The sequence below is a fragment of the Protopterus annectens genome, chromosome 7.part0, assembly GCF_019279795.1.
Source record: "Protopterus annectens isolate FY-2018-M chromosome 7.part0, PAN1.0, whole genome shotgun sequence".
Taxonomy (NCBI): domain Eukaryota; kingdom Metazoa; phylum Chordata; order Ceratodontiformes; family Protopteridae; genus Protopterus; species Protopterus annectens.
Window position 1 is genome coordinate 1,094,291,049 of NC_056739.1, and position 21,262 is coordinate 1,094,312,310.

Genomic DNA, 21,262 nt, shown 5'->3' on the forward strand with positions numbered 1-21,262 from the left:
CACAAATGTATGTCATTATTTAGTGACTTCAATCCTCAGTGATTTGCTAGAAAACCACACATTTTACTAGGAGCAAACCAAAAATATGAGGCAAAAATCTGGACATGCTTCAGATATCTGGACAGTTGAGAGGTATGTGTGAATACCACTCTTCTGTTACTCAAATCATTAGTGTAAGGACATTTGTATATGCTTCACATATTCTGCATCTACTAATTTAACTTTAGGTAGGACCACGCTTCTAAGTTATTTTCATTCAATGAAGGATATGTTCAGATTCAGAATACTGGGCCCAGACTATTGTCTTCCTTATGACAGGTATTAGGTCAGTGCCATACTGTGACCACAAAATATATATCTTAATTCAGGCTTACGGGAAGATGAATGGCAGATTCCTGACTCCTTAGTAGTGCTGGCACTAACAGATTAAAATCATATCAATAGTATTGTCTTTCGGCTTTTCCCAGTTAGGGGTCACCACAGCAGAACTTCGGTCCGCTCATGATTGGCAGTGGATTTTTACAGTGCCGAGTTGCCAGCCTGATGCCCAGTCTTCAAGGAAGGCTGCATGTCTTTAAAATATTAGAGTTTAATGAATTTTTGCAGGCTCTTTTTACAGATAATTTCATTATTTCTAAGTCTCTTATATTATTCAACACACCTGTACCTCAATGTGTTAAAAAGATTAAGCTTCCCTTGTTATGGTCTATCCTAGCAGTGGGTAGGAAAATAATAACTAGAAATTGGATTTCAGATACACCTCCTTCGTTCAATGAATTTAAAAATGTTATGAATATAATGTGTCATATGGAAATAAGCACAATTAGAATGAGAACAACTAGAAAAACATCACATTTTATTGTATGGGATAATTTACAAAATTTGTTAAAAAAATTCTAATTTCAATAGCACAGTATTTTAGTTTAATTAATTGATCTGATTGTAGTGGATGTCTTTGTAAATACTTTAGTTGTTTTGTTGAATATTATAATAATACCTATTTTTAATTATTTGTATAAAATTGTTATGATATTTCTCTTATATGTTAAAACAATAAACTTGTTTTGAAAAAAAAAAAAAATATTAGAGTTAAATCCAGGTGGTGAATTACCATATGGAACTTGCAAATTGAATACCGCATTTGTTTTTCACACAACATGTTTGCTTTTGTGTATATTGTAGCTGAACTTAACAGTGATTTTTGTGAACAATCAGCTTAGCATAGTGAAAGTGTCACTTAGAAATTTAAATGGAATCGTTGAGGAGATATTATCCTAAGGTGACTTAGCAGCACTGGTCCCTGAATGCTGCTACTGCTGTCTTGGTTTGTTACCGGTCCTTGTTTGGAAATATATAACTTCGTAAACTGTGTGATAAACATCAGTGTTACAGTTTCAGTTATGCTGGATTACTTGATAGTATTAAGGGTTTAGGCAAACAGAAGCTCAGAACAATATTACATGCTCAGTTTGACTTCAGGCTTTGAGCTGCAACAATTCAGCATTCAAATCATTGGCTCATGACAACTCCCTCTATTATCAGCCAGAGCCAATGGTTAAATCAACTTCCAGCATGGTCAGCCCAGGGCCAATGGTTTAAATCAATGACCTGCATGGTCAGCCATGGGCCAGTGGGTTAAATCAATGACCAGCATGGTCAGCCTGCAGCCAGTGGTTTAATTCAATTCCCAGCATGGTCAGCCAGCAGCCTGTGGGTTAAGTCAACTCCCAGCATGGTCAGCCAGTATCCAATCTGTTACTTACAAAACTCCTTAAAGCCTGTAATGCTTCACTACCATCCCCTTTGCACAGTCAATAAACATGTAAGTGGTGTATGGCATTTTCCAAACCACTATAAGCTTTCCACTGTAATCCCATTATCAAAAGTGAGACCAAAAAGTATGTAGAATTGTACTATTCCACTATGCTACTTTCTCACTTATCCAGAATCCATGAAAAAGCAGATGCATCTCAGTTTAAAGTTTACTTAGCCAAATATATATTTTTTATTAAACAACAAACATCTTTATTAAATTATCACTTATGACATAGGCAATCATACATTTATATAAATGAAAACAAACCATATTGACATAATTTTAGTTGCAAACATTATACATGACTTATAATTTATCCAGTCACTGCAAGTCAGATATTACATAGCTCATTAAAATCTTGCCTTCTTTAAAGCCTCATTCCTCGTCTGCATGTCCAAGTAAATGTTTGGTCTCTTCCCATTCTATTACCTTTCTCTCTCTAATTATTTGCTCCCAGTACCTTGGTTCCTTTGTCAGTTTTCTCCAATCAATTCCAGCACTTCTTACGTATTGTCTGTATCAATAATTGCAGTCACCCCTATCGGCAGAATCTCCTTTCTCCATTCCCGTATTGGCTTGGTTCTTAGAATACATTCTGCTACTTTATGAATATGATATTCTGTATGATTATTGTTATTCTCCTTAGAGGTGTGCATCCAAAACCCCAGTCTCTCCTTGTTTCTTGAGCTCCCCCTGTTTCGTCATCCCTTTCCACTTTGAATAATAGGTTACCGCTTGTGGTATGTACAGGAGCATTAACTGTGTAGCTCTGAAATACCCCTTCAAATCAGGTAATCCCAGAACGCCTTATTCTATTGGAAGAATTAGCTCATCCCATTTTATTCCACTTAACTCTTGCCATCTTCCCCTTACAAATAAAATCCTTCAGCTCATTTTTAGTTGCTATCCACAACAGCCAAATCTAATGCTATATTTGATCAACATTATGCTTTCTGCGAGGCGCAAGCACTGCAGCCTAATTGTTGCCCCTTCCTAGTCACATTTAAGGGTATGGACAATGGTTAGGTCACTGGGGTACTATTCATTGACCTCAAAAAGCCATTTCTTCTTCAACAGCTAAATTGGCTTGGCCTGATGCATACAGTTGTAAGTTATTTAAGCAAAATATTTGTTTATGTTCAAGCAGCTGATTCAAATCTCACACCCAGCTTGTTATAAGAAGTAATCCACCAAAGGTCAGTTTTAGGCCTATTGCTTTTTACTATTATTATCAGCATTATTTCAATCAATTTTTCTTTCATGCAAATGTTTCTTTACACCTGTGACATGGTCATTAATAAGGTAAACAAGTGTCTTGCTAAGTTTGTCACTTTTCCTTAATGCTGACCTTGCAAACATTAGACACTGGCCATAGTACCCTGGCTAACTGTCAGTTGTAACAAAACTAAAGCAATATTGTTGTGGATTTGCAAGCACTGAGTAGAGGATCATTTAAGCTAATGCTCCAAACAGCACAAGCACTCTAATGTAATCATTTAAACAACTCACTTGATGGCTTGAGTATGTTCACTTAGTGACTATATCTTCCCCTTGCAGTTAGTGTTAACAGTACATGCTAGCTCATAGCCGGCTCCCTAACAACAAAATGCTATCCCATTGACAACAGAGACAAGAAACTACCATTATTCAAAGCTTGATGATGCACTGAACTAAATGGGTTTATATTGCACCCTGATTTCTGGAGTATTTTACAATCAATATCTTAAGCACATGGTGTTATTTGGCATTCCCAAACTGCAGAAGGATGATGAAAATGCTCCATTCAGAGCTACAGTGGCTGTGAAAGGTGCTAAACCTGAGTCTCTTGTACTCTTCTTAGAAATTAGGTTGAATATTGCTAAACTAACCCCATCTTTTATTCAAGACTCTTTTGATTTTTTTATAGAATGTGAAATCTTTGCCGTAGGAGTCCATATCAAGTTGATGACTTTGGATATACAGTATCTTTATACTATGATTCTTCATTAAAAGGATATTGAGATGTTGGAATCATATTTATCCTACAAAAAAGTGTTGCACTAACAAAGATACTGAAACTATTGTGACTTATTGTGTATGATATTCACTAAGCATTATACTTCCAATCAGGATTTTTTTGGCAATGTTCTGGTACAGCTATGGGGTCATTATGGCTCCCTAATTCATGAATTTAGACACAGTTGAATGAGACAGGAACTTATATTGCCCATCCCACTATTTTCAGAGCATAGTATTATACTGTAGATATAGTGATGAATTATTTGTACAGTGGAGTGGTACAGACCAATTACTGAATAAATTCATTGACCACATTGCTAGCACAACTAGGAAACTGAATAGGCAAGATAACAGGAGAGCATAGGGAAGCAATGATAAACCACATTTAGCACACATGTTTATTAAAATTATTCATTTAAAAGTTATAAATAAAAAGATAATATATAAATACATTCAATAAATAAGATTAAAATATAGACAAAACACAGTGATATTATAACATTCAGTGAAGGTGCAACACACAGAATGGAATTACAACTTTTCATTCCTTCCTAAAGTATTTTCATGGGAGAACACATCTCAATGGCCTAGACACATCTGAGCACTTCATGGACTGCTGCATTCACTGATTCATGTTCACCATGTGTGAGAGATTTATTTATTTATTTATTTATTTTGCATTTGTTAACCGGGTTGGTCCAGCTGGGTAGGAATGTACCCTTTTTTCAGTGGAGACCCGAGGGGAAAAGCCCCAAACAGAAATACAAATACATACAAATAGAGACAAATTAACAATATTAAAGAGCAAAACAATCTTATGGCTACAATGGATAAGAAGAACATACTGTACTCAATGCAATAGTACATAGCTATATATACAAAAAGTATAGTAATAGGTTGTAGCAGGAGAAACAACAATAATAAATCCAGCAGGTAAGCAGGAAGGAAGTTAAGGTTGTAGGTAATATAATGAAAAGAAACAAGGTATAATTAGATTAGTGGCTAGAAGAAGAAATGTGTAAGTGCAGGGGGTTCAGAATTGAGGGAAAGTAGAGTGACAGTAAAAAGTAGAGAGGGGTGACTGCACAAGGGACCATAGGTCGGAAGAGATAATGGTACAAAAGAAGATAGTAGTAGGGGAGGGATGTAGTGAACTAGAGGGAGGGTACAGAAAGAAGAGCAGTTGGATAAAGTAAGTTATAGAAAGAGGAAAATGGTCTTATAGATCAGACTTAGTGGTGAAGTTGGGCAGTTGTGGCAGCAAAAGCAGAATCTGAAGCATAATATCATACCTCAAAGCATTATCCATCGCCCATCTGTCAAAGACATTGGAGGCTGTAGGAAGGGGGTATGTAGCTTGCAGACATGTGCAAATGTCACCACACTGTGACAAGGGAGCTCTCCTTCAACCATGTTCTCTGTCACAACAGCCACAGCTTCCTGCTATAATAGAGACAATGTATTTGCAGAATCTCTAGCATCCTGTTGTATAAGTGGAGTGCCTGGGTGCTACAAATCAACATCTTATCACTAGAGGATACTGACAGCAGTGATAGCACAAAAGGACAAGGGACATTTGTATGAGCATCAAATTCAACATGTATGAGACAGCAAAACAGAGGGCAACATACGTGCAAAAACTCATCATGCCTTCAATGCATTCAGTCTTATCTGGATTTCTTCCTTTAGAATATGTTGATGTAGCAGCCACAGCCATATGCCAGCACCAGGTGTGTGTGTGTGTGTGTGTGTGTGTGTGTGTGTGTGTCTGTGTGTGCGTAGTATTGATGACCTAACCAGTGTGACACAAGCTATGTGATATTTATATTTATATGTATATCTATATTTATATAAAGATATAGCTGTTTATCTCTCTCTCTCTCTCTCTCTATATATATATATATATATATATATATATATATATGTGTGTATGTGACACAAGCTATGTAATAATAATAATAATATATATATATATATATATATATATATATATATATATATATACACAAACACATACATATGCAGTATATATACACACAGACAGCATTTCTGACCTTACTACCCTGACACAAGCTATGCTACAGTAAACTCATGTTATTCAGCATATTACTAGGACCCTTCACCAGGCAGCTTATTCAGCATATTACTAGGACCCTTCACCAGGCAGCTTAAACACATGTGTAATTATGTGTTCCCAGCTATAACACTGATATTTAAAATGCATTGACAATAAACAGATAGATACACTACATTGCAACAGTCCAGGCCATGTGCATTATGAGGCCTAGTTTTAACCACTATATGTGAAACTGCCAGCAAATATATATGCATGGTAGCAGTAGCAGGATATGAATTATGGACTGCATGTCATATCACATAACTCCATGCAGTACACTGAAAAAGCTTAAAGGAATCAGCATTCATGTAACAGTATAGAAAGAAAACAATGAATAAAAACTTACCATTATGGGAAACAGGGCCCACCCGTGGAGAGCTTGGGCACATCTCATATTGAAAAACAGGTATATCTGCCTATTCTCAAGTAACACTGCTATCTAGCCAAGTTCCAGAGAACTGTGCCCCATAACCTAGGAAACTTGATAAGTTTGACTGTGCAAGGTCAGCACGATGAACACATTATGAGAGAAATTAAACCATGCATCCTCGGCTGTATTACTGTTGTCCAATATATCTTACAGCAAACAGATAAATTCAGCTCATGACACACAATTTCTTTTTTGTAATGAAGTGTAATCTGCATGCAGTATTTAGCTGATATAAGCACCTAAGAGCCAGTGTTAGCATAACTGGATAGTATAATATCAATTATGCAATAATGCCTATTAGTATTCAAAAACATGCATGCTGATTGGAAGACCAAATCAGCATGCCCACTGTAAATCCAACGTATACTAATAGAAACATGACCGTCACTAAGGTGTGTTAGAGTTGTCGGACCAACCATACATACCTCTACAGACTTTTGCAGAATGTCCTTTATTCTTCTGTCCCACACATAACGTTTTATTTGTTCTGGCAAATCACCCATTGTTACAGACAAATTTCATACTTTCTGCTATTCAGAAAATATAGTTGGATATAAAACCTTGTATTGAATCAAGAGTAATATTTAAAACTTTCTTTGCTTTTGACCTTCTTCTCCTTAGTTTTTTAAAACTAATTTACTATTCAAAAATGTACACTCTGATTGGACATACCAATCATTGTCCTGATTGGAAATCAAGTGTTTAACACCGTTCTTTCACTGAAGACACTTTCACCTCGCTGTTAAGTGGAAAATTGAAACTGTTTAAAAAAAAAAAGCTTCCGACCAGTAAATTGTTCCATGGAGAAGAAAAAAAAATGTCTGTCAATACCTGAAGCACACCTAGAAGCAGCTTCACTGCATATCTAGCACTGTCTTGCAAAGTGAGGTCTCTTTCATTATTTAGTAACTTCAGTTCCCTATGATTTGCCTAAAAAAAAACAAACAAAAAAAAACAGCTTTTATAAATAGCAAATCAATAGTGTGAGGCAAACATCTAGACATTCTGGGAAAAATTTAGATAGTTGAGAAGTACTCTACTGTAGGCTTAGAGCAAGTGTGGTGTACATATCATAGATGCCCCAGATCGGCAGAAAATGGTGGGAGAGCACTAAAGGCTGCTTCTACACTGGCATTATTTAGAAAAGGTAAGACTGTTTTTTCCTTACATTATGCCATTATATGATTATCAACAAGCTGGCAGCATTCTAAGAACCAAACCAGCATGAGAATGGAGAAAAGAGATTGCCAATAGGGATGACTGTGGTCAGGGATACAGATAATAGGCAAGAGGGGCCTGGAATTTATTGGAGAAAACTGGCAAAGGAACCAAGGTATTGGGAGCAAATAACTATAAAGGGAAAGGTAATAGAATGTGAAGAGGCCAAGAATTTATTTGGACTGGATTGCCTTCCCTATCACGGATTGATAACAGAGTATAGGCAAACAGAAAGAAATAGGGGGCTCTTGAAGGAAAGACCAGCACTGGCAGAGTTTTTAATAGAATCTAGAACAAACGCTGCCATTAAAAAGGAATAATTAGTAAAGCATATAAAATACTGCATGATAATTATAAGACTCAATCAAAGGAGCTTAGTGGCTGCCAAAGCATCATAGAAAATGATCAAGTCTTCATCACATGGGATCATCCATTACCAACAGTTCAAAAGATAGATGCTAGAAAACCAGATATAGTAGTCCAAGAAAAGAAGACAAGAACAGCATTGATCAATGAAATGACCACACCCAGTGATTACAGTGTCCTGTGTATAGACACAAGGTTATAAAATATCACAATCTACAAGCAGAAACGAGAGCAATGTGGAAGAAGGAAACCAAATAGTTCCAATTGTAGTAGGAGCAACAGGTCTTATAAAAAAGAGTCTACCATCATATTTAAATAAGCTAAAATGCGAATGACCAAAACCAGTCCAACGTCAGTAGATATTCAATGAAAAATGCTCAGTAAAATGCTGCTAAAATACAACTTAGAATTTGTTGAGAAAAAATGCAAAATGCACTGACGAAATAAAATCCAAACAACTTTATTCCACGAATAGAATCACCACAAGCGCTTTCGCCCGGTATTACCGGGCTTTTTCAAGTGTAAAGATTTCAACTAACATTGAGGTTTATAAACTGGTTATTCAGTTGTTTCATTGGTTGACCAATTAAGTAATTAATTGAATTGTGTTTAGCAAATCCATTAAAGAAACAAATGTTAATGTGTAAACTACTTCAAGCAATACAGCTATTTGAAAACATAACAATGCTTACTGTGTCACTGTTTGCGACATGTTACTTTACACTATATAGTAACCAATTTTTCTTGCACTCTTGTAGTCTCATATACTGCATTATGTACCAAGGAACTTATTTGGCAATTGAAATTGAATGCAACAAAATACCCTGGTTTGAATGAAAGTTTAAGTTTGGTTAGTATTCTTTAAACCAAAAGTAACAGATTATAATTAAGTATATTTATTTTACTACTTTATTAAATATTAGGGTAGAATTTCACATTTTTTAGTTAGTATTTTTACCCTATTTTACTTTTCTTAAAATTAGATTCATTATTAGTTGATAAAGTTTTGTGTTTTCAATGGCTAATCTATAGGGCCATCGTTATTTATTTGTTTGTTTTGTGTAAATAAACAGCCTTTCTTTATTTATGATTCACAAAGGAAGAGCATCAACTGTTCATATTTTATGACACATGTAGTAAGTTAACATATGATATTCTTAGTGTAGTAATGTTTTTAAAAAAACAACAATCAGTTGTTCAGCGTATTTTTTAATGCCTTAAGCATATGAGACTACAAGAGTGCAAGAAAAATTGGTTACTTTTAACATATAGTGTAAAGTAACATGTCGCAAACAGTGACACAGTAAGCATTGTTATGTTTTCAAATAGCTGTATTGCTTGAAGTAGTTTACACATTAACATCTGTTTCTTTAATGGATTTGCTAAACACAATTCAATTAATTACTTAATTGGTCAACCAATGAAACAACTGAATAACCAGTTTATAAACCTCAATGTTAGTTGAAATCTTTACACTTGAAAAAGCCCGGTAATACCGGGCAAAAGCGCTTGTGGTGATTCTATTCGTGGAATAAAGTTGTTTGGATTTTATTTCGTCAGTGCATTTTGCATTTTTTCTCAACAAATTCTAAGTTGTATTTTAGCAGCATTTTACTGAGCATTTTTCATTGAATATCTACTGACGCTGGACTGGTTTTGGTCATTCGCATTTTAACTTTTTTTCGTATTTGAGGTTCTAATTGTATATTTAAATAAGCTACCAATACACATAACGCCATATGAATTACAGAAGGTGTCATTACTGGGCATATTGTGGGTGCTGCAAAGAGCACTTTTGGCTGACATCACAGGGTAAGACAATACTAATTTCACTAACTTTAATCATACTTTGACTTAAGAATGGGGTCTATTCTTGTCATGGCATTAGAAACCCAAAAGATTTGGAGAAATTAAAAAAAAGAGCTTAGAAAGGATTGGGAAGAGAGATTGGATAAGCAATTTGCAAAGAGACAATGGGAGGATATATAGGTTCATAGGTTAGTACTAGGCTAACTGCCCTTGCGAGCTATTTTAAGCCCAGCCAATTATCCCTTGTGAGACTCAAACCTTTCACTTTGTGTTTGTAAGGCAAACACCTTAACCATTAGGCCACCCGTATATCTCCCAAATATGCAACAAAGTATAGAAGAATTAGGATCTTTGCCTGGAGGTGTTTACATAGGTATTTTTGTACCCCAGACTCCAAAGAAGTTTTCCTCAGGTGGATAGCAAGTGTTGGAGGTATGATGGGCAAGAAAGAGGTGGCTGGGAACATATCTTTTGGGAGTGTGATGAGCTGGCAGACTTTAGGGATTCCCTGCACACTGCTCTGTCAGAGATGCTGGGTGAGCAGATTGGATTGACTTGGGAGATGATTTTTTTAAGTTATGATACAGAATCGGAATTGCCTAGACACAGCAAAGCCTTGCTGAGTCTAGTTATGGTGGCTGCCAAAAAAGCAATTACTATAAAATGGAAATCAAAGTCTAGACCAGCTTCACTAGAAGTAGTGAACATAGTAACAGAGATAAAACAACTGGAATTGGGATCTTTAGAAAATGGAGTGAGCAACCTACATAGGAAAAAATGGGAATTGTGGGAACAATAAATGCAGAGCAGGAATGAGGTTCAAGAGGCGCACACACACACACACACACACACACACACACACACACACACACACACACACACACACGCAGTTCCGATTCATATCAGGATGCAACACAACCATCCCAATGTTTGCAGTGAGACAGATAATGCTTAACTGACAATGACTGGATAGATTATAAGTGATATATAATGTTTGCAACTACAGTTGTTTCAGTGGTGTCTGTAATGTATATTGTTTACAACTAAAGTGGTGTCATGTTGTTTGTTTTTCATTGGTATAAATGTAAGATTGCCTATGTCATGTGTAAACATTTAATAAAGATGTTTGTTGGGAAAAAAAATAATGCCATTATATAATAGCAACAATCCATTCCTATGTGTTGGTAACATAGGATTTACCCACTGTTAGTTTTGTTTAATCACTCTGATATCACCCTCATGTACTTCTGTAAACCACTTTTGCAAATGTATGACACTATGCCAGAATTTAATGTACATGACAAAATGCTTAAATAAACTGCATTAGATTCAGTCATGAAATGCAATCGCAATGAACTACTGGCTCTGCAGGTAATAGGTAGCATAAGCACACTGCAGCAAGCATGTAACATGCAACTGTAAATACAGCCTAGGTCTTCCAAGTTTGCATGATGGCTTATATATGTGTCCAAAACAAGCTTGTGGCTGCTGCTGCCTGCAAATTGGGATAAAACAATAAATCTAACTTGCTGCTGCTTGGGGTCACTCTACAGCACTTAGTTTATCTGTTAGTAGTTCCTGCCTGGAGTGGAACTCATTAGTATTTAAATCAAAATTTGTGACACAGCAAGCAGTTGTGAGCAAAGAGCAGCTATTCTCACCATGGGCATCCACAAGCATGCATTTCTACATCACATTTCTGCTGTGCATGACAGCCATGCAGACAGACACAGGTAAGGAAGATTGGGGTTGCATTTATTTATTTTTTTGCAAAGTTTACAATTTCTTTTAACCTGTTAATAGGTGCAAATGGTTTTAAATAAATGGCCATGCATGTTATTTGATGGTGTTGGCAAGTCAGTTTTCAATAAGGACTATGGCAAGACTGGTTGCACACTGGTTACTTCATTGTAAGTTTGAACATTCTTACTTTTATAAAAGGTCAAAAGTCAAATAATAGGGATAGCAGGTCAGAAAGGTAAAGTATGTATGTGTTTGTGTATATGTGCATGCTCACATATGTGTACCAGTATCTGAATATCTATCTATCTATCTATCTATCTATCTATCTGTCTGTCTGTCTGTCTGTCTGTCTCTCTCTCTCTCTCTATATATATATATATATATATATATATATAGGTATATACACATAATATGCACACATACACACACACACACGCACACACACACACATATATATGAGCTTTTAAATGTTGTGATATTTTCCTTTATAAAATAATACATTTAGCAAGGTATAATTTAGTTGTTAAAACTTGTAAATCACAGCAATCAATATCAAATATTTTATTTGCAGTTTTTTTATTTGCTCAGTAAAATTCACATTGCAAAATTATAACAGGAAAAGTTAGTCACCTATTTTATGCTCTTCTCTCTTGAAGAAGATCCTGTGATATAGGTTCATAGGGTCATAGGTAAGTACTAGGCTATCTGCCCAAGGGCATCTATAAGCCTAGCCAGAATGTATTGGCTTTTGCTGCCCCCTTAGATTAGTTCCCTGTGCCTCTGTCCAGCAGAGCCATTAGTTCCCTGTGCCTCTGTCCAGCAGAGCCACTGCAGTGATCCCTGGGGATTATGGTCTGCTATGTACCTATATTCAATATGTCATGTACTCCACAGGACAACTTAGTAATTGGAAACTTAGAAGGTATGACATGCTACTTCAAAGACATGTTGAAGGCCCAGAGTGACTGCCGAGAAACAAAACCGAGTCTATCCCACATATAAATCTAATACTTTTTCACAGCCTATTTGCAAACAGCAGCTAAAATTAAATATACTATAATTTGGCAAAATGGAAAAGACACTTAAAGATAACTAAAGTTAGGCTATTACATAAAAAGGAAAAGAAAGAATAAAGCATTATAAAGAGACAAAATAAGGAAGTGGGTGTTAAGGTCATTCTTTCCCTGGAGACAGAGGGTCCAACTGTGTCTAAGGTTACCAAAGGATTTAGCGTTACCCTCCTGCCCTCCCTTGTGGAGGTCAGAATAGGAAAACAAATGTCAAATAAATCTGCAAAATAAGGACTAGTATGAAAACTTTGGTGGCGTCTCACATGTGACAGATGAGACCAAGAACTAATTAAAATTTTTCGAAGGATGGAATGGAGGTAATGTAGAGAAATCATACAGGGAGTCATCATACAGTTTCTGTTGAAAAGCAAATAGGAGAGTCAAGGAAGACACAAAGACAAAAGATTTGGGTCAAGATTAGGAAGTGTTTGTATCAGCTCAGTTTAAACACCCAACATTACGACATCTAAGAAATGATTCAAGTAATACAGACAATGTCCACTATGTGAATAGAATGGATTTGGTGGAAGAAGGGGCAGATGACAGTATAAAGGAAGATTAAATGAAAAGATAGACAGAATTAACCTCCTCTAAGCAAGGATAACCACGGGAATGATGATTATAAATTAAAAAAACTGTTGGTGATAACTGACTCTGTAGTGAAGAAAACAGACCCATTCCTGATAAGTGGAAACAAATCAAAGGTAACAGTTAAGGGCTTAATATAAACAAAAGTATGGGATCTCTACACAGCATTTACAAAATATAAAGTTGGGAGTGAAGTTAGCAGACATAATAGTAACAGCAGAGAGAAGTAATAATTCTAAGCATGGAAATGTTCTGCAGATGTTTAAGTTTTAATAAAGGAATTATGGAAGCAAAGAAAATTGTTAAAGCAGTCATTTACATGCCTGTTCTGCTTGGATTAAAAGATGAAAAGGAAAATTAAAAATATTATTATTACTATATCATGAAAGGTATGCAGAATTAATGAGTATGATTTTTATACTTTGCAGGGGTTGTTTTGGGGAGAGACTGCACCTTTACAAAATGGATACTATCCATTTTACAAGTGCAGGACCTTGAGCATTAGCAAAGCAACCAAGAATGGGTATTGCATCCATAGGAGGAAACCTCTTTGTCGGGAATGAAGCTTGCGGGTGCACTCTAAGAAGGTTCATACACATACTATCTTTATATCAATATCCTCAGATTCAACAGGAGAAGAAAACAGTTTTATATACTAACTCTTAAAAGGGTAATGGCAGTATTTGTAAACAAATATTAGGAAATCAAACATAAATTAGTGAACTTGAAGCTAAAATTGTGCCACAAATTACCTCACTGTTGAAATTCAGAAAAATGCACTGTGTCTGAAAATATCTGTACTCTATAACCTTTCCAATGGAGATTTTACTGTATGTCTGATTTCTTTTATTTGAGAATGCAGTACAAATATGTAGTGCTTAGTGATGATTTCAATGTACCTGTAGTGGAGCAGAGTGAAGTGTAAACAAGTTTTATATATATATATATATATATATATATATATATATAAATATATATATATATATGAACAGTGTATGTATATATATATATATATATATATATAAACAGTGTATGTGTATATATATATATATATATATATATATATATATATATATATATATATACAAACGTAAAAAATATGTAGTGAGCACTGAACCATGGCAATGAGTAACTTAATAAAAGACTTTAATGAACAGACTGTAACAAACAGTAATGGTGAGCGCTTTCGAAGTCAAGCTGCTTCATCAGTGCTCACTACATATTTTTTACGTTTCAGTGCTCACTACATATTTTTTATGTTTCAGTGCTCACTACATATTTTTTATGTTTCAGTGCTCACTACATATTTTTTATATTCAGTGTTCACTACATATTTTTTGCATTACTCATTGCTGTGGTTCAGTGCTCACTACATATGTTTTACGTTCATATTGGTTTATTGCTTGAGCACTGTTTATCCATACAGCCTACATTTTTTCTTTTGTGTGTATATATATATATACTGTTATGAAACTGATCCAGCATTATGGGCTGCATCAACAAATTACTTTTTCAACAAGTGAGACTGTCTGTCATGTCAGATCTACTGTTTTGTAATATTGATAAAAAGCATTTTGAAGTAAAATGAATTATCTCCTTTAGCTGGTAATGACCTCATGTTTCCATTACTTAAATATTCCTCACAAAGATGAAATGAAAGTTTTGAGTAACCAAGAAAGTAATTTGAGCGAGACCAGTATGGCAAGCATATTAATAAGCTCCCATATACTGTTATTTATCTGTAACCACTGGAGATCACCCATGAATTATTCTCAAAATGTTCATGGAAGTGCAAAGTTATGTAATTTCTAAATACTTTTAATAACAAATGCAATCCATCCAGTGGACTGCATTTTGTAGGTTGGCATACGTACCACATTTATTACAGAAGATGGTAGCATAATATGAACTTTGTAGAGATTATCTAAATGGTTGGCTCTGCATACAGTTGTCAGGGCTGATAAATGTTTTGTATTTACGAGTGCCATAATTAACTATGTTCTGGTTATTAATTGTTGCACTACAGCATTTAAAAGTTAGGGAGCCTTTTTTGGAGCATGATAACTTGTGCATGCTGTTCGTCTGTTTCTTATTTTGATGTATTTTATAATGGGGAAACTATATAAACAGTGATTTAAATAGTACAACACATATCAAGGTGTGATAGTGACTTTTTAATGTTGCTGTTGATCTTTATAATGTAATGTTAAGACCAAGCTAATAGTTTTTGTTTACATATTTAGTTATAGAAATCTGCCCTTCACAATTGCTTCAGTGGTTGTAACATTTCTGTGACTGTCATTTATTATTCTGGCTACTTCTTACAACTAAGATAGTACAAGTGAATTTCTTTGCTAAGTTGGTTGCTTTTCTCTATGGAACAAGTGACATTAAAATCCAGCACTTCTATATATGTTACCAAGCTGTGGCCATTTTGTATAATTTAAATGCAAACTTCATCTTGCTTACTTGTGTTTGTCCTAAATACATATTTGAGGAGACTGACACAATAGTTTGGTGACATCTCCTGTTGCAGGTTCCTCAAAAAAGATCTCTACTTAGATGAGGGAATAAGCTACCACCCATAGGTAAATAATGCACAAATCTGTCCACTTTTAAGACTTACCTACAGGATTTCATGGAGATAAAAAATGTAGAATTGGGGTTATGTCAATCAAAGTTACAGAAGACAGAAAGACTGAAAGCTTGACATTTAGTACTTCTAAGTATTGTCTATAATCATACATGCATGTTTACAAAGAAACTTAAAACGTTCTCACCCATTACAGAAATTAGTTTAAACGGTAGTAAACATATTCCTGACCTATTTAATCTATAAGAATACATTCAATAGAATATATACATAAGAATATGTGCCCATACAATCATTAATACAAAATCTTAGGATGAGAATTACCTATTAAGGGAAAGCCATTTCAAAACACATTTTATGGATATGGCATCATTCAAACCTGGAAAGGTATGTGCTCTTGTGCGAATCTGCCAGGATAATTCATCCATTTCAAGCTGGATTTGCCATGGACCTCCCCTTATATCTAGTTCCCTCTTATGTAAGATGGTGAAACTGAAATTGTGCCCTTCGCATTCCATTATATGTCTAGCTAAAGCATTATTAAGATCTTTCTTATTGATATTCTTATGTATATATTCTATTGAATGTATTCTTATAGATTAAATAGGTCAGGAATATGTTTACTGCCATTTAAACTAATTTCTATAATGGGTGAGAACGTTTTAAGTTTCTTTGTAAACATGCATGTATGATTATACACAATACTTAGAAGTACTTGATTGGTTTGAAAACATTCTCCTAGGTTTGTACAGGCTTCTTCATTTATGTGTAATGTGATGTGATTTTAAAACATCTAGGGTTTTGTTATTATTTATTTAATGCTAATAACAGCATAAATATTTAGCGCAATGTTTTGAAAGCATTCTTCTAGGTCTGTTTAGGATCCTGTATTTTCGTATAGCGAGATGTGATCTTAAAACATTTAGGGTCTCGCTATTACAGCATAAATATTTAGCGTAATGTTTTAGTTTAAGGAATTTTTACCAGTATTTTTTAGAACGAAGGTTTTCTTTTGGTATATTTGAAAATATTAATTTGTTTCCGTTCTCGAGGAATTATTTATTTTTCATTTGGTTATATTGCATAGGATTTACGTCGAGTGACGTATTTTTGTTTATTTATTTTATGAAAATAACAACTTTAATACTATTTTAAATAATACCTTTAAGGTTTCCAAGGTATTTGATTAGTAGCAAATGCCCTTTAACATCATTGGTCATTTTTAAACGATAATCTTATATAAATTGATTGTTCATTTTCTCTTGCTGTTTGTCTGATGAAGGCGGGAAATTTTATTCTGCCGAAAGCGCTTACTTTCTATTTGGTGCAATAAATACACGTTTGGATTTAGAAGCTTTGCTCTTATTGTGTTCCAGTTTCGCTTTTTCACTTTATTAACAAGTACAAATATATATTACAACAAACAGAAACTGGGCACTGGCATGTCTAGGGTCTATGCTTAATGATATTAAAACTCATGTAAAACTGTAGTGAGGGTATAGGAAAAGAGAAAGCAAGGTAAAATATAATTGTGTGTCTAGCTCCTGTATGAATATACCGACGTCATAAAACAAACTTCTTGAATTACATTACTTGTTTAAGTAGTAGTTACCAGCTTAAGAATAATGCATGTGGCATATTAGAGCATGCATTAAACTTTTGTTTAAATCAAAGTCCTGAATGATAATGATGTCCGAATAAAATTTCATTGCAAATAAAAGAAAACTATGGCTTAGTGAAAATCTCTTTTGTATCATGAAATACATTCATTTTATGAATTACAGTCATTACACTCAATATTCTCAACAGCTGAATCACTCAGTAAAAAGAACCCAAATAACCACAGCATTAATGAACTACTCTGTGATGTAGGTCACAAGCACTACCCATCTATTAACACTATTGACTATTGATCAACAAGTAAAGTGAGTCCAACAATGTACTGTTTGCAGTAACAAGTTAGCTATCTTATTTGGTTATTTCCATTATATATGTAAATTATACCTATGTAGGTGTAAAGGTGTTAAAAATTATGCAATAATGTTTCTATCTAAATACATAGCTTTATAGGATTCTAAAAATTTGGGAGTGGGGCATCATGGCCAATCACCCATCATGTTCATTTAACAGCATCTTGGGAATACTGCTACTTCTTTTGTGAGAGCAATGAAACTGTTTCCTAAGCTCTGATATATGGTCATGGAAATATGGTATTTCTACAATTATACTAACCTGTAAATTTATGTCTCAAAGTCATTCTTTGCAGAGAGGTTTTTTGCGATCTTTGACTCTGACGGCAATGGCAGCATTAGTCTGGATGAACTGTTAAGAGCCTTGAACCTTCTCATACATGGCAATGAAACTGATAAACTACAATTCTTGTTCAAAGTCTATGATGTGGATGGTAAGACTACAGTTTATTTACATTTTTTTTTCTAAAACATTTTTATATAGCTCAACTTTATAAAACTGAATAAAACAAAATGACTGAAGAAAATTTTAAATTGATTTCCTGGGCCTAGTTTAACAAAAAATACTTAGTAATGATAATTAAAAATGTCAAACTTTACAAAACTAAGTAAAAAACATGACTGGCTAAAATATATAGCTGATTGCCTGTACCCAGTTTATCAAAAACGACGTATCAGTAACCAGCAAGAGAGAGTGTTTAAGCAAAAAAATCTTGGAAGACAACACATCAGTATTCTGCTTTGCATGCTAGAATCAAGCAATTAAGAGTAGGATATTACATTTATTCTACATTTTCAGTACATTAGTTGATAACTTTGTTTTTGAGGTCTCCATCACTTCCCTGCATCATCCTATGACTTGCTACCCCTGTGTCCCCATCCATGTCCAGGTCATCCAGCTTCTCCTTCACCACTACAATCTACTCCAATTTAGCTGTAGATGGTTGATGATCCTAAGGGTGCCTAGGGGGTTCTCACTGTCACCTTCTGCCAGAGGGGTTTTACTTTGTTTTGACCTACCCATTCTCCCCCCTCCAAAGATTGTGTGTTGTGCCAGAAAGGCGGGCATGCAATAGGGCGTGCTGCATTTCACCCCACCTCCACAGCAGGTCTGCCATGTTTGCACCCTATTCCCCTCTTCTTCTAAGAGAAACTATTTTTGTTGCTGCTAACAGCCCAAACACTGACTTATGTTATTTCTTTTGAGATAGTATGTCATCTGTAGTGGACATAATGCTATTTTTTACACTCTAATGGCAAAAATATGTTCCCTTTTGCCAGTGAAATTTAACATTTGTTGTTTATTGCATCAGCACTGTCCAGTCTCAACAAAGAATGTTTGACAATTCAAGTAGTTTCTCTGGGTTTGGGATTTACCTTGAGAACCTCTGAAATACACCTCAGGGTACCACTGTCCTTCTAATTTTTTTTTATTTTCAGCTTCCTTAGGAGCAGTTTTCAGAAAATGAAGTTGCATTAGCACTAGTCTGTCATGCACAGCAAAAGTCTACATCCAAGTGGTAGTTTTCTAAGTAATGTTGACATATTGTTTTATATATTAAGTGTATGGAATAAAGATGGGCTGATGAAGATCTGTCTGGTTCTAGCTTTTTAGCAGTATCATCTGTGATGATGTGAGATATTGCCAGCTATGCCAGGAGAAGTAGGGCAGTGTATATGTAACATATGTCAGCATAGCTAGCTGAAGTTTTGTAACGAATTATATGTCATTTGTATATCAAACTGATTTGTACAGGTGCTTGTGTTGAAAATGTATTTGTAAAGCTGCTTGTGTTTAAAAAGTAACAATGGTGGGTCCTGTTGGACAGAACAGAAATATACCTGTATGTCAGACTGTATTGTAACTGTTGAAATTAATATATTGTAACAGAGTATGCTAGAAGAGAAAAGATTAATCTCAGTCCAGCTAATAGTCTGAAACTGAATTACCTGGTTTAGGCCATAATGATTCTCTTACACTTCTGATTGCAGCCAGAAACAGAATGTCTGTGAAAACCTGGACTAAGAATCCTACTGTATTGCCCTTGTGGGTAAACTAATTGCTACCCTGGAAGGGTGGAAGTTTTTGAAATGGTTTTATAGCTTCCAGATGCTATAACACATATTATCAAAGCTCTATGTGTGTGCATATGTGCTAGATTCTGGTTCAATTTCTAGTTAAGGGGGTAGTGACAAACATTTTATGAACAGCACTACCAAAAAAGCTCTCGCCAATACTTACTTGCTCCCCTCCCTATTATACAGTGCCCCCATTTTTACTAACCTGCACTCATCTCTACAAAATAAGCTCCAGTCCTGCTACCATAAAATCGCCAAATTTGCCACAGGCAGCTCATACCGCTTACATCACTGCCAAGCCTTAAATGAATTAAATTGGCTGCAGTTTCCTCATCACCTTAACCTCATTCAACTGTCCATAGCACATAAAATTGTCTACAATCCAAACAACTGCCCTGCCCTTAAGAACATTTTAATACATCTCATCACTAAGGGCTTTTCATCCAGAAAAAAGGAGGTCATTGTCCCACTGTACTCATCCCTCATTAGACCCATTATAGAATACAACAACCTGTTTGGTATGTACCTCTCAAGACATCTGCAACAACTGGAAAGGCCACAGAAATATCTCACTAAAAGAATCACAGGCCTAAAGCAGATGCCCTATGCTGACCATCTAAAAAAAACTCCACCTATACTCTGTTGCATATCGTTTACTCAGAGGTGATCTCTGCTTAACATACAAGGCCATGTCAAACCCAGAGCTGTTGGACATGCTACACTTAAAGAAATCCCAATCCCTCAGAGACACATGCTCCAGGGATCTAAACCTTGTTATCACAATGAACAAAACATGTTGGAGGGATAGGTTCCTGACCCAGAGATTCCCCTGACTCTGGAATAGACTGCTCATACATGTCAAGCAGAGCGCATCTTTGACCCTCTTCAAAAGGAACCTTGATGATTGGATGGGAGATAGGAAATTCACCCAGGGGATCATGTCAGTCACCCTGCTAGACAGGGGTCCAGGGAAGTAAATACTGTTGGAAGAAATAGCCAGGGAATTTTTATGGCTAGGCTTGTATACGCCCTAGAGCTGATAGCCTAGTGCCAACCTAGGAACCTATGAACCTATACCCTATAACCCCACCAGAACCCTTCACTCTGAAAATAACTCATAAATGTACATGTACCAAACAAAAGAGCCAGACACTGTCTTTACTCAATCACTGTCGCTAAACTATGGAACTCACTTCCAACCAGCATAAACACCATTAGCTGCTTCAGCAAATTTAAACTCACGCTAAAGAACTACCTACTAAATACTAAAATCTGCCCCTGCATCGATCCAAATAGATAACCATCGTACTCTCCTTGAGCCTTCCTCTAGTATACCCCAATCTTTACCCATCAAAACCAGTAGCAAACTCTTTTTGATCTATAAGTTATTTTAAACAACTCTTTTCTTACTACAAATCTCACTAACCTTAACTATCATTCTAACCCATCATTCCTTTAAAACTATC

General features: G+C 35.3%; 1 protein-coding gene across 1 annotated transcript in view; it reads left to right on the forward strand.

Moving 5' to 3' along the window:
- The window catches only part of NOX5 (NADPH oxidase 5), a 482,672-nt gene that overhangs the window by 28,505 nt on the left and 432,905 nt on the right, over positions 1 to 21,262 (forward strand). The window contains exon 3 of the mRNA XM_044076374.1: positions 18,001 to 18,151. Within this exon, the coding sequence (XP_043932309.1) occupies positions 18,001 to 18,151 (151 nt within the window). The remainder of the gene's footprint in view (positions 1 to 18,000; positions 18,152 to 21,262) is intronic.